The sequence below is a fragment of the Staurois parvus genome, unplaced genomic scaffold, assembly GCF_062004578.1.
Source record: "Staurois parvus isolate SC_StPar_1 unplaced genomic scaffold, SC_StPar_1.0 ptg000022l, whole genome shotgun sequence".
NCBI lineage: Eukaryota > Metazoa > Chordata > Amphibia > Anura > Ranidae > Staurois > Staurois parvus.
In genome coordinates, this window is record NW_028317818.1 from 9,069,545 (window position 1) to 9,083,998 (window position 14,454).

General features: G+C 40.7%; 1 protein-coding gene across 3 annotated transcripts in view; it reads right to left on the reverse strand.

Annotated features, from left to right (window-relative positions):
- Nucleotides 1-3,903: 3,903 nt before the first annotated feature.
- The window catches only part of TMEM186 (transmembrane protein 186), a 28,425-nt gene continuing 17,874 nt past the window's right edge, over nucleotides 3,904-14,454 (reverse strand). For 2 of the 3 annotated variants that reach the window (XM_089692166.1, XM_089692150.1), the window contains exon 2: nucleotides 3,904-4,635. In XM_089692166.1, coding sequence (XP_089548292.1) covers nucleotides 3,920-4,624 — 705 coding nt within the window. In that variant the 5' untranslated portion in view covers nucleotides 4,625-4,635 and the 3' untranslated portion in view covers nucleotides 3,904-3,919. Of the gene's footprint in view, nucleotides 4,639-14,454 lie in introns of all 3 variants that reach the window. The other variant, XM_089692156.1, reaches the window with a different exon arrangement.

Genomic DNA, 14,454 nt, shown 5'->3' on the forward strand with positions numbered 1-14,454 from the left:
ACCACAGCGCTCCACAGCTCCATGGTAGTTCATTGAAAACTACAAGCCGACAGCTGCTAAGGATACTGGGACTTGTAGGCACTCATTCACAGAACTCTGGGGCGGTGGGGCGCAGCTGCAGCTATGGGAACATGTTACACCCTAAAAACAGGTGGAACATGTAACATGTTCTAAAGGTGAACTTATCCTTTAACTGTGTGCAAGTGTACCTAAAAGAATTGATGCTGTTTTGAAGGCAAAGGGTGGTGACACCAAATATTGATTTGATTTGGATTTCCCTTCCCTTTCCCATCTGCCTAAAACGTTTGCACAGTACTGTATATCTTAACCCTTTTTTGAATATTTCTACCACATTTGCTTTTCTCCAATCAGCTGGTACCAAATTAGGAATAATAGTCTGACTATAACCTGGTTAAACTCTTTAATAATATATGTGTAAGCAAACATATATTATTATTAACATTATGGTCTTTTTTATTACTGCCCTCTTTTTTATTCATATAAACCAAGAATAATGCATTTAAAGTAATTCACACAGGACTTTTGGCTTCTGGTACTGTCAATCAAATGCAGGGAGGAGGAAGTGGGGGGGAGGGGCTAAGTCCTGCTGTGTAAGTCTATGGAGAGTAGCTCCACAGACACACAGCTCAGGAGCGAGCAGACACAGTGTGCCTTTATAGCAAACACTTGCTATGGGGACACACAAAGAACAGGAGGAGCCAAGATCGCTGGCAGGGGACCCAAGAAGAAGGATCAGGGCCGCACTTTGCAGTACAATTTCACAGAGCAGGTAGGTTTCACATTTGGTTTGTCACATTTGAACTAAAAACAAAAAGTAGCCCTCAGTAACACGTTAATACAGTTTCCTTCTCCCTGTCATTTGGGGCCCAGTTGGACCTTGCTATGGGGGCAGTAGGACCCCAGAAGATGAGGATTCGGGCCAATTCGTGCAATACCATTGCACATAGCAGGTATGCATAACATGTTTGTTATTTTATTTTTAAAAAAACAGCTTTACAATCACTTCATGTACTAAAAGAAAGCCAAAGCTATCCTCAGGAAAACAGTGCAATTTGTTTATATATAAAGTTCTTATGAATTGAATACATATTGCAAAATGAAAACATTTGTGGCATTCGTTAAGGGGGTTAAACCACAGGGCAGAAATGCCTTCTTTTAGAAATCTCAGGTTCTATGTGCAGACAGAACCATTATGATTAGACGTTGCTTGTCAAAGCACAGGCTGACAGCAGTCTCTGGGTTAGCACAACAGAGAACACTATGTGCGCTGGAGACACAAGGAAACAGGTAGATGGTACAGCAGCAGATTGATATTGTCACTAAATTAGTAGCCAGTAAATATACTGTGAAAACAGACTACTTTAAATTAGAAGCAACTGCATGATGGCACTCATGTTGGTAGTACATACGTGACAAATGCTTACAATGTTTCTATGTTTATGTAAAGTTGTATGTGCTTATGATCTCCTCATATGTTGTATACAAAGTATTGCATTCTTTATAACTCCCGGTTGAAATGTTACTCATTTTTCACATTTCTTTTGGGCACTTTAGAGTGGTTGTAAAGGCTCAAGATTTGTTTTTGCTTTATGCATTCTATGCATGTAGGTAAAAAAAACCTTTTCTGTGCAGCAGCTCCCACAGCCCCCCTAATACTCAACTTAGTCCCTTCTCAATCCAGTGATGTGCACTGGAGTCTCGGAAATCACGGGACTCCTTCTCCCCATTGGCTAAGACAGAATTTGCTCCCACTGGTGTCAATCACAGCTTGTGAGCCAATGAAAAGAGAGGGGGCGAGGCCAAGCCGAGGCTCTGTGTGTGAATGGACACATGGAGCAGCGTGTGCACCCATAGCAAGCTGCTTGCTGTGGGGGCACCTAACAGGAGGAAGGGGCCAGGAGTGCCGGCGGGGGACCCGACAACAGGAGGGTCTAGGCTGCTCTGTGCAAATCCAATACACACAGCAGGTAAGTATTAAGTGCTTGGCACAATTTTTTTTCACGGAAGCAGGTACCTGGTTTCAGCCTCCCTCCTTCCCCCTGCAACCTTCTGGGACAAGTCACAGGCCCCAGAAAGCTGCAGAGCATTCAGTAAGCGCAGCATGGCTTGCGCATGCGTAGTGAGCAGCTGGCTGCCCACAGTATGCTGGCGTAGGATTTCTACGAAGAAGCCAGCTGGGTGAGAACAGCACTGGATCCTCGGACAAGTGAGTGTCTGTTTATTAAAAAGTCAGCAGCTACACTTTTTGTAACTGCTGTTTAATTTTTCAAAAGATAACTGAAAAACCGCTTTAAGTATAGAATGTAGGGCATTTTACTGATATATAATGTAACCCAATTTCCAAAATAGTTGGGATGCTGTGTAAAATCTATATAAAAAAACAGAATGCAATGATTTGTAAATCTCAAAAATCTGTATTTTATTCATAATAGAATACATATCAAATGTTTAAACTGAGAAAATGTACCATGTAAAAAAGAAGTTAATTTTAAAATTGATGGCAGCAACACATCTGAAAAAGTTGGCAGCAAAAAGCTGGCAAAGTGGCACTAACAAGGAAAAGCTGGAAGAACATTTTGCAAATAATTGGGTTACCTGCCAATCGATCAGTAACATGACTGGGTATAAAAAGGGCATCTTAGAGAGTCAGAGTGTCTCAGAAGTAAAGATGGGCTGCATCTAAAAATCAAACAATTTCTAGAATAATGTTTCTCAATATAAAATTTCAAGAACTTTAAATATATCATCATCTACAGTACATGATATCATCAAAAAATTCTGACAATCTGGAGAAATAAATCTTTGTGGTAAAGGACAAGGTTGAAACACAATACTGGATGCCTGTGATCTTTAGGCCCTCAGACAGCACTGCATTAAAAATTAAAAACAGGAATGATTCTGTGATGGACATCACTGCATGGGCTCAGGAATACTTCCAAAAATAAATGTCTGTGAACACAATTCACCATGCTATCCAAAAATGTACAGTAAAGCTCGATCATGCAAAGAGAAAGCCACATCTGAACATAATCCATTTTATCTGGGCCAAAGCTCATTTAAAATGGTCTGTTCTAAAGTGGAAAACTGTTGTGTGGCAACCAAGGATGATGCATCCTCCAGACTAAAGAGGAGAAGGACCTTCCAGCTTGCTATCAGCGCTCAGTTCAAAACCCGCATGTTCTGGGGGCGCATAAATGTTTATGGAATGGCCAGCTTGCACATCTGGAAAGGCACCATCAATGCTGAAAGATATATACAGGTTTAAGAGCAGCAAATGCTCCCATCAAGACAATGTATTTTTTCATGGAAGGTCTTGAATATTTTAGTAGGACAATGCTAAATTGCATACTGCATCTATGACAACAGCATAGCTTTCTAGCAGAAGAGTCCAAGTGCATAACTGGACTGCATAACTGGACTGCATAACAGTCCAGACCTTTCACCAACTGAAACTATTTGGTATATCATGAAATGAATAATACAACAAAGATGACCCAAGGCAGCTGAGCAGCTAGAATCTTATATCAGGCGAGCATGGGACAACATTCCTCTCCCAAACCTCCACTGACTGGTCCTCTCAGTTTCCAGACATTTACAGTGTTGTTAAAAAAAACAAGGAGTGCTACGCCGTGATAAACACTGGCCCTGTTCCAACTTTTTTGAGACCTATTGCTGCCATCAATGTCAAAATTACCTTACTTTTTATCTTAAAATGATAGTTTCTCAGTTTAAACATTTGATAGGTTTTCTAATTTCTATTGTGAATAAAATATGGGTTTATGAGATTTTCAAATCACTGTATTGTTTTTATATAGATTTTACACAGTATCTAAACTTTTTTGGAATCAGGGTTGTAAAATCAACCAGAGAACACAACAAGAATCCTGACAACTCTGAGTTATTTTATTTCTCCAAATATAAATTGAAACTTTTCCTTATCCATAACCTGGCCGTAGTGTTTGGTTATGTACAAAACATCTGGACTGCTGTATCTTCTGATCTGAAGGAAAACTTCCCCTTTTATGTCTCCAGTTTCTGACAGCACTTTCACATCTTCAACAGGTAAAAAAATATCTTTTCTTTTACCCCAAAATGTCAAGTGAGAAATCTTCAGAGTTGTTGCTTCTTGGTTTACATAAATCATCCCTATAATTCTCTGTAAATAATACGTAATGCTATACAGCATAACTCCAGCAAACACAGTTAATCCAGTGAAATAATAAAAAACTAACTCTGAAACTTGCCCTTGCAAATAGTAATAATAAACAGGTGGAAGGGCTGTAAAAGTCAACATTGTCTGCAGAATCTTCAGTCTGGACACAGCCTTGCACATGCGTATTCCAGGAAACTTGTAGATCACATGAAATTTCTTCTCATCAGTCGTGGTGTCAGAAGCAGATGAACAGAATGTATTTTGGCTTTGTACCTGTGGATGCCTGACTTTAACAGACAAATGTGAAAATACATTTCCATGTATAGCTTGAGGAGTTTCTCTACATCCAATGAGGCTGGCACTCCTATGCAATCTTGATCTCCATGTCCATAACAGTATCTGTTGATTAATTGGTCTGAACCTCATAGAAAATCCATAAAGTAGTGCCATGTTTATGGATCCTGCTAAAGAGAAATAAATGTTTTTAAAGCCGTAAAACTGAAATCCTTCCTTCTTTTTCTTGTATAATGTCCAAGACATCAAAACACACATTTTGTTACCAGATTCATTCCAAATGTTTAAAAAAAAACAAAAAAAAACATTTTTTGGATTACAAATTGGCATCTAGCTTTAGACCTCTCCATCTAGTGTCAGAGATTGCTTCATGTACACCTTTCATAGAATCATGTTATCACGTACCTTGATGTGATGAGAAGCCTAGCCTCTGCTTTGTAAGTTTATATCTGTGAACTGAGTATTCAAGTGAAATCATAATATATTAGTATAGTAAATCAATGCATAAAAGACAAAATACCATTTACATTAACCGCTTCCCGACTGACCTATAGCAGAAATACTGCTACAAGGCGGCACGGGTGCGCAAAATCACGTATATATACGTGATGTCGCAATTCCGGATAGGGGACACCAGCGAGTCACGCATGCACCCCACCCTCGCCACCATTCGCAGTCGTCAATCACCAGGTCCCGGCTGGTAATTACTCGATGGCCCCCGGTGATTTCCAAAGATCTCCGACAGGGGGAGACCTGTTTTGTTTACTAACAGTTCTCCTCCCTGTCAGCTCGGGCACACGGCTCTGGATGGCGGTGCACAGCACAGCCATCCGAAGCAGTGTAATTACAGTGAAGCACACAGACACCGCCCCCTAGTAAAACACTCCCTGCACGCAGCTAACCCTTTGATCGCCCCCTCTTGTTAACCCGTTCCTGCCCAGTGCCATTAGTACAGTGTCAGTGCTTTTCACTGCATTGGTTGCACTGGGGATGTCAATGATACCAAGCCAGTTCCCCCCAGTGTCAGAATGTCCGCCGCAGTCCTGCTATAAGTCGCTGATCGCCACCACTACTAGTAAAAAAAAAAAATCCCAGTATATATACCGCCATTTGTAAACGCTATAACTTTCACGTAAACCAATTCATTTACATGTATTGGGATTTTTTTTTTAGCAAAGACATGTCGTAGAATACATATTGGTGTAAATTTATGACAAAATTAGATTTTTTAAATTTTTTTACTGGATGTGTTTAATAGCAAAAAGTCAAAATATTGTTTTTTTTTCTTTTTTGTCTTTTTTTTATAGCGCAAAAAATGTAAACCACACAGGCAATCAAAAAAGCAAAATTTTTGAAAAAAAAAAAAAAAAGGACGTACATTTAATTTGGGTGCAGCGTTGCATGACCGCGCAATGGTCAGTTAAAGCAGCACCGTAACACAAAAAATGGCCTGGTCAGGAAAGGGGGTAAATCCTGAGGAGGGCAAGTGGTTAAAAGGGATTGAAGCCTTAAAGTGGAATATGAAAACAATGTTTGGACCTTTGAACTGTAAACATAAATTACCCTAATAAAGTTTGTGGCTACTACTAATTAAAGGCTGGTTAAGGGATGTGTTCGTGATGCATTTCTGCATGTGTGTTTTTGATGCATTCCGATGCATTTTTTCACTTTTTTGTTTTTTTATACCGCGTTTCAGTACAGTTTAGTGCAGAAAAAAATGCAATGTGTTCTACTTTTTTTCTGCAACTGGAATGCTCTGGAAGTGACTGCACTGGTGTGAACTATGCCATTGGAAACCTCATAACCTACTATCCATACGGTGTGAACCGGCCTACTTACATTAAGCTTGTACAGTAACTGCTGAATTTCTGGGGCTGAAACTTACAGATCTGGCTGAAGTACACAAATTATAGCGGGTTGCTTATTCCACATCTATTCTGTACAGAACATGCACAGGTGTATTGTCATTAGAGGAAGGGAGTTTGTGATATTCATCTGCACCTCCTCATAGAATTCAACAGGTGTTGGAGCTGCATTGCTTTAGTGCAGTGGTCGGCAAGCCGCGGCTCGCGAGCCACATGTGGCTCTTTACACACTCTAATGCGGTTCTTCTGTGTGCCGGGCGCCCGCTCCCCTCCCTCCTCTCGGGCGGCCGCCTCAAAAGTCAGGACTCTGCAGCTAACCCAGCAATGGGCAAACTACGGCCCGGCGGACCTTTTAATCCGGCCCGCGGAGCGTGGCAAACATTGGCTGTCAGGATGTAGGCGGGGCAGCGTGACGAACTCCTCTCCTCTCACAGTCCGCCCTGAAGACCAGAACGGCGCGGGAACACGGCGAGAGGAACGCACGGAGCAAAGGTAAGTGAATTGACACAATATGGGGAATTAATTACTATAGGGGGGGATGAATTACTATAGGGGGGGGATGAATTACTATATGGGGGATGAATTACTATATGGGGGATGAATTACTATGGGGGATGTATTTTCAGTTTTAAAAATGTGGCTCTCAAAATAAATTTCAATCATGGTTTTGGCGCGATTTGGCTCAGTTGATAAAAAAGGTTGCCCACCACTGCTTTAGTGCATCAGGGTGACATTCAAAATGAACTGCACTGCAGTACACTAAAGCATTGAATGGAGTTTTTTTGGCTTGGGAAGATATATTGGTTTTGGGGTCAGTTCTTCTCCAGGCTCATTTAACCATTTCCTGTCTACATGCACTTGCTTCAGCATTGCACAGACAGCATTGCTTTGGACCAGCTTCCTGAAAACAACTATGGATCATACATGCGCAATCCGTGTTGGCATAGCTGCTTGTTTAGCACTTAATTCCTCCTATTTTCGGTCTGATGCATAGATCTCTGTAAAAAATACTATTTAACAAACAAAAATGTCATATTACACTAAACCTTTATTTGACGTCTGAACATTTGCATCTATTTTGAGAAGCCAGTAAAAAAGAAAAATAGTGGTGAAAAAAAAAAAAATGGGTTTTATAAAATCGTTTTTTGATTTGTCCAGGGACATGAAGGTGCTGATAGCTTGGCAACCCCAGAGGTAAGTACAGCAAGCCTGCATGCAGATCTCCTCCGGTCCCCCTAAATACTTACCTGAGCCCTATCTTGATCCTGCGATGTGCAATAGTCATTGGCTCCCACTGCTTTCAATCACAGCCAGTAAGGAAGGAGCGAGGCGGGCCAAGCCCTGTTCTGTTTGTCTTATGAACACACGGAGCAGGGCTCGGGATTGAGCATGCATGAGTGCCTCCATAGCAAGTGTCTAGCTATGAAGGAAACGTTGGTGGGGGACCCAAGAAGTTGAGGATCCTGGCTGCTCTGTGCAAAACCATTACACAGGTAAGTATAACATGTTACATAGTCAGTCTGGCTGAAAAAAGACAAAAGTCCATCCAGTTCAACCTCCCCTCCCCCCCCAGCAGTTCAATGTTACTATGGTAACGTTGCAGAACTCTGATGAAAGTAAAAAAAAAAGAAAAATGTTTAAACAAAAAGTTTGAATCTTTTCCCAACTACTTGCCACCCGCCCACCAACAATGTGTGGGCAAGCAGCGGCTGTGGGCAAAGCCACATAATCTTATGTCACTTTTTATTTCTGGGTGTGTGTACGCCCCCCCGGCTGCCCACTAGGCCATCTAGGGAGAGAAGAATGAATATGGCACTGAGTAAAAGCACTACATTTTACACGCACGTTAGAGTAACATGTTTAACACTTTGATCACCCCTATAATCCTTAGATCACCTAGTCACTCAGCCAGTGTCAATACAGTGTCAGTATATAGAATCACTTTATCACTGTATTACTGCCACTAGCGACATCAGATAGCATCAGCGTCAGTTAGTGCCCCTCCCAGCCAGGGTCAGCTAGTGCTAGATTGCCCACACTATCGCACTCATGCTATAGGTCGCTGATCATCGCCATTACTTGTATAGTGTTTGTATAGATCAATATATTGATCACAAACGGAACTATACTAGTGCCTCTTTTGTATAGTGTCCCCAAAAATGCAGTGTCAACAGGATCAGCCCTGTTTGCTGACAGCACTAGCGTTTAGCCCCTCCACTGTTTTTCACGGCAGATTTGGTGATTGGTTTTTATGTAATCAAGTAAAAAAAAAAATAAAAAAAAAATTAGAGTCTATATATGTGCCGCGGGTAACCTGCGCTGCACCCACACTGTGGCCAAACTGCAACAGGGCATTGTGCATGAAGCATACAAAATAAAAAGTACAGGACAACATTTAGAAACTAATGAAAACCTCATAGCAAACAAAAAAAATTATATATATATATTTTTTTTTTTCTTTTTTTGCTATGTGGTTTTCATTACTTTCTAAAACTTTGTACTGCACTTTTTTTATATTGCTTACCGGTTGCCCTGCTGCAGTTTGGCCACAGTGTGGGTGCAGCAAGGAGTTTTTTGTACTCATCACCTGCGGTTTCCCATAGAGACTTTCATAAAATGCACCAAAAAAGCAGGACATAATAGAAGTCTTTGTGAAACCACAGGCAACAAATATGGGCACCCTGTACTACAACTGCGCTGCGGCATTCTGACTAACTACTACTACTACTTACTAGTGATCTGTAAACTGTGTTTGTAACGGCTAAACTCTGAAATTGTGTGGGTCGTCTCAAGCACAAGTTGGTAATTGATGGTAAGTAACATTTCATTTTTTTTTAATTTTTGATTGTTGTGCCCCGGGATTCTGCCAAATTTTAAAGGGTGCCTTGTTTGAAAAAAGTTTGAGAAACACTGGTCTAGGAGACCGGCTAAGAGCATTTAATTATTTCTGTTTTGCTGGATATAAACAGCACCAATTTAAAATTGGGAAAGCATCTGATCACATCGATCTTGGTGTGATCAGATACTTTAAGGGCAGAGGAGAGATCTAGAGTCTAACAGACCCCAAATTTCTCAGAAAAGAAAACCTGTCAATGCCTATTGCTATCACAGGGGATATTTACATTCCATGAGATAACAATAAAAGTGATCGAAAAACAAAATGAAAAAAGGTACAGTGTAAAAATAGTTCAAGCAAAATGAATTAAAAAAAAAATAAAATTTACCCCCACCCCCATCCTTGCACGCAAAAGCAAGCAGCAGTCCTATGGTGGTATGCAAAAAGAGCTTGCATCATGCATGTGAGGTATCACCACGAACGTTAATGGTTTAACAATTTCCTCACCCCTGTATACGCATATGGGCGCCTACGCTTAAAAAAAGTCAATTGCGATGCACATTACATTGCAAAACTTCTATCAAACTATTTTGAGGTTCCCTCTCCTATTACTTGCTTCCTCAATGAACGGGGGTGCGCATACCCACACACCAAAGCCAAATGGGACCTAATAAGTTTACCTAATTAATAGTTAGGATTTTTATAAACAAAGACTGGGGATTTTTGTGTTCAAATTTTCCTAAAAAAAGAGATCAAGCACATATTGTCCATTCCTTCTTTAAAAGTGATATTGTAAGAGAGGATAGATAGACCATCTCTTATTGTGTCATCAAAGTCACACCATTTTTCATCAGTAATGGTGCATATCAGGGATCAGAATTTAACAGCAATATACTACTTGTGCTAAGAGACTATTACAACGTATCCCTATCCTCATCATGGAGAATCGGATAACTTTAGTCATCTATTTAAGTAATGTATTGTAGACAGAAGAGCATAGCCGAGTTAAATATAATTATTCACCCATCTACGTTTTCAGCTTCACTGTTAAACAATGTTGTCTCTTCAAATAACCATGCTCGTTAGGTATAGTCCTGACAGAGAATGTGTGGCTGGCAAGCTTAGACGTAGAGGCCCTATATAGTAATATAGAACGCTATCTAGGAGTCAGGGATCCCTCCTTGCAGCCATGCGATGGCGCTGGAAGCAACTTTCCATGATTTTGTTAGAACTCAAAATGCCAATGACATATGTACTTTACTAGTGAAATCCACAGAGATAGCATCAGCTTTCTAGATTTGTGTATAAAAAGGGATAATGAAGGAAAAATAGGTACTGAAATATACCATAAGCCAACCTCTACAAACAGCCTCCTACATTGGGAAAGTCATCATCCTGCCCCCCTCAAACGTGGCTTTTAACTAAGGAATGGACCATATGTGCTTGATCTCTTTCTTTAGGAAAATTTGAACACTAACATCCCCAGTCGTTGTCTATAAAAATCCTAACTATTAATTAGGTAAACTAATAAGGTCCCATTGGCTTTGGTGCGTGGGTATGCGCACCCTCGTTCATTGAGGAAGCAAGAATTATGCCAAGAGAGGGAACCTCAAAATAGTTTGATATAGCAGGCATAGAAGTGATTATAGTTGATAAATAGTGCGTTTTATGATAGACTGGGCCTGGGTCTATTATAGCAAATATGGCAGGCTTCCTTGATGAAGGAATAGACTCTCAGTTGAGTCCAGCCAGGTTTTTTTGAATGAAACACTAATACAATCAAAAGAAGATAACATTTTTCAGGCATTCAAATGCATGCTGAAAGCATACAAAAAACATTCTGGGTGCTGGTGGGAGGTGGTCAGCCTAGAAATGCATATCCCAAAAAAGATAATGGTTTGCAGTCTGAGAATCATGATTAAGCCTCACTCTCATACTGATGATATGAACATTTATTTATTTCAGGTACTTATATAGCGCTGTCATTTTATGCAGCGCTTTACACATATACAGTCAGGTCCAAAAATATTGGGACATCAACACAATTCTAACATTTTTGGCTCTATACACCACCACAATGGATTTGAAATGAAACAAACAAGATGTGGCTGCTTTCAGAAAATATATAATATTTTGGGGGGTTGTGTAAACTTCGGGTCCAAAATGATTTTTTAAACGTGGGCAAAAAACGCAAAAACAGCTCTGGCAGCGAAAGGGATAAAAAGGATAAGCCGGACACTCCCCGACAGGCACCGAATCGGTGCTCATTACACTGCAAGGTGTCTCCCTTCCCGTCCTCCTTAATCCCTGGGTGCGGTGCTGGAAACAGGCAGGGAGGGGAGGAGGAGATAAACAGCGCAATGTTAAAAATATAACACATTTAAGTCGCCATAAAGCCCCTTTTGATTTTAAAAGCCCCAGAAATTCCTAAAAGCACCTCAGATTTAAATATGGTTTTGGTTCAAATTTATTTTTATCTGGACAAGTAGATTGTCATGAAGGACAAGTAGTTTTTTAAAAATTTCCACACCCCTGAAAACATCTAGGGATATTGAGATTTTGAGAGTCTTAGAATCATTACAAAATAAAAATGAGGGGAGAGCTGTGAGGATTGAGGGCCCATTTACATCCCTTAGGCTAGATCCAATTACACACCTCCCACACCCCAGGGTACTCAAATACAATTGTTCGTAAAATTTACGGAACAAGAATTAACACCTTTAAGTACCAAAATACGTAGAGATAAAAGACAGAAGTTCTACAATCTCACTAAGGCTATTTTAACACTGAGGAGTTTTTGGGTTAAAAAAAAGCACCTGAAAAGCTCAAGAAAAACGCTTCGCTATGTATGTGAATGTATATCTATGTATGTTTTCAAACTGAGGCATTGCGCTTGCGGAGCAGTGTAAAAACTCCTGCTTGCAGCATCTTTGGGGCATGTTTGGGGAAAAATAAACACCCCAAAAAAGCCTCTTCCCATTTAAATCAATGGAAAACGCCTGAAAAGCTCCTCAAACATGCCTCTGAGAAGTGTTTTTGGTGCAGTTTTTAAGTCATGTATCCTTTAAAAACACTCAGAAAGCACGGTAAAAACGCCAATGCGTTTTTGCGCAGATCAGTGTGAAAGTAGCCTTATCCCGAATGGAAAGCCTAAAAAGTAATCAAGAGCTGATTATAAAACCTGCAGATAAGGGTGGTAATATAGTATTGATGAACAGGAATTTTTATCTTTAGCTGTGTTATGATATTCTGAGTTGATAATTAAGAATCTGCTTGCGCTCCTATGCAAAATACAATTGGTAAACGTGTGAAGCTGCTAACATCTGATCCAATACCCCAAGATCAAAACAATGCAGAAGAAATACAAATGATGTAGCGCTAAAACACCCAGTTAAAGCGTCAGTGCCTTAGGACATGCAGCATGATGTTAAAATCCTATATGAACATAATACATATATGTGCGTGATGATACTGACAAAATGGAAAACAGATGTGCAACCCCTACACACAGTGCACATATATGAATATAAAGTCCAGTGATCCTGTATCAATATTTGCACTCAAACAGAGTCCTTGGACTGTATGTGGGCCCGCACACCACCACGTGCAATCCGAAATCAGCTGAAGTGGCCTCTCACCTCCTCCCTGCGACCCTGCAGGGCCACAGAGCTTTATCAGATCCCCACTGAGTCAAGGTATGCTTCCTGTTGAGTGGATGGTTGGTATATCCCCAGTATACAGCTTCCACCTCTCCTGTGGTATCCTCCGAGGTGAGCTGAGCAGGATGCACCCCAGCTCAGGCCCCCATGGGATAAAGGAAGCAAAAGACATCCTCCATAGTGTAAAACCGTTTAATAAATGCCGGAAAATAAATGTATAATACACTCACATTTGCCAAATAACATACAAGCTGTTTCCCATAGCATGGGTGTATGCGTGTGGCTGAGGGTGTACCAAGATGGCGCCGCGCCGGAAGTGCGTCACCACGTATAAGGATCCCTCTAGTCTGGTTTTCTGGGGAATTGAGAAGTATCATAGGCACTGGAGAGGAAGCCATAAGATCAGAGCATTAAGTCAGGCGGAGTCAAAGTGGATATTTATTTTAGATACACACACGCCCAAAGGGCTTAACATTGATTTTGATTTAAATTGCTTCATTAGCAATTATTAATTTTTCTTTTGTGTGGTATCTTGAGTTACTTATGTGTTTTCTGGTTATTTGCATTCTTATTCATATATGTAACCATATGAAGGGTGAACAGCGTATGTCTAGAGGTGGTATTTTTATTTTTATTTTTATATTTTTATTTATATGTTTTTTTCCCAAGATTTTTGGCAATATTTATCTCCTCAAATAGAGAGCGGCGGTTTTCTGTGATCTACCTGTTTTATATATATATTTTTTTTATATATATATATATTTTTTATATACATTTCATTATTATTTTTATCATCATTATTTTTTAGATTTGCATTTGCATTTTATTTACCTCCCTAATAAAGTTCATTTCAGGAGGCTTTTTGTTTATAGATTCATCACATTTTTCATATATGTGTTTTTACATTTTGCTGGTGGATTTAGTACATCATAATTACTTACCATTACATTCCACATCGGTTCTGGCACGATTTTTTGTGCTAGAGCTGAAGCCTGTGGTGTATGTATACTTCTATATACACCTATTCAGGCTATGTGTAAGTAGAAGATCGACGGGCTACAAGAACATGGCCGCCGTGACCACTCCCAGCGGGTCACGATTGGAGGAAAGGCTGGCCTATTTAAGTGAGTGCTATAGACCAATCACGTCAGTCCTGAGGAAGTCACGGGGTCACGTGACGCAACGCGTCGACGGCAATACGTGGTGACGCACTTCCGGCGCGGCGCCATCTTGGTACACCCTCAGCCACACGCATACACCCATGCTATGGGAAACAGCTTGTATGTTATTTGGCAAATGTGAGTGTATTATACATTTATTTTCCGGCATTTATTAAACGGTTTTACACTATGGAGGATGTCTTTTGCTTCCTTTATCCCATGGGGGCCTGAGCTGGGGTGCATCCTGCTCAGCTCACCTCGGAGGATACCACAGGAGAGGTGGAAGCTGTATACTGGGGATATACCAACCATCCACTCAACAGGAAGCATACCTTGACTCAGTGGGGATCTGATAAAGCTCTGTGGCCCTGCAGGGTCGCAGGGAGGAGGTGAGAGGCCACTTCAGCTGATTTCGGATTGCACGTGGTGGTGTGCGGGCCCACATACAGTCCAAGGACTCTGTTTG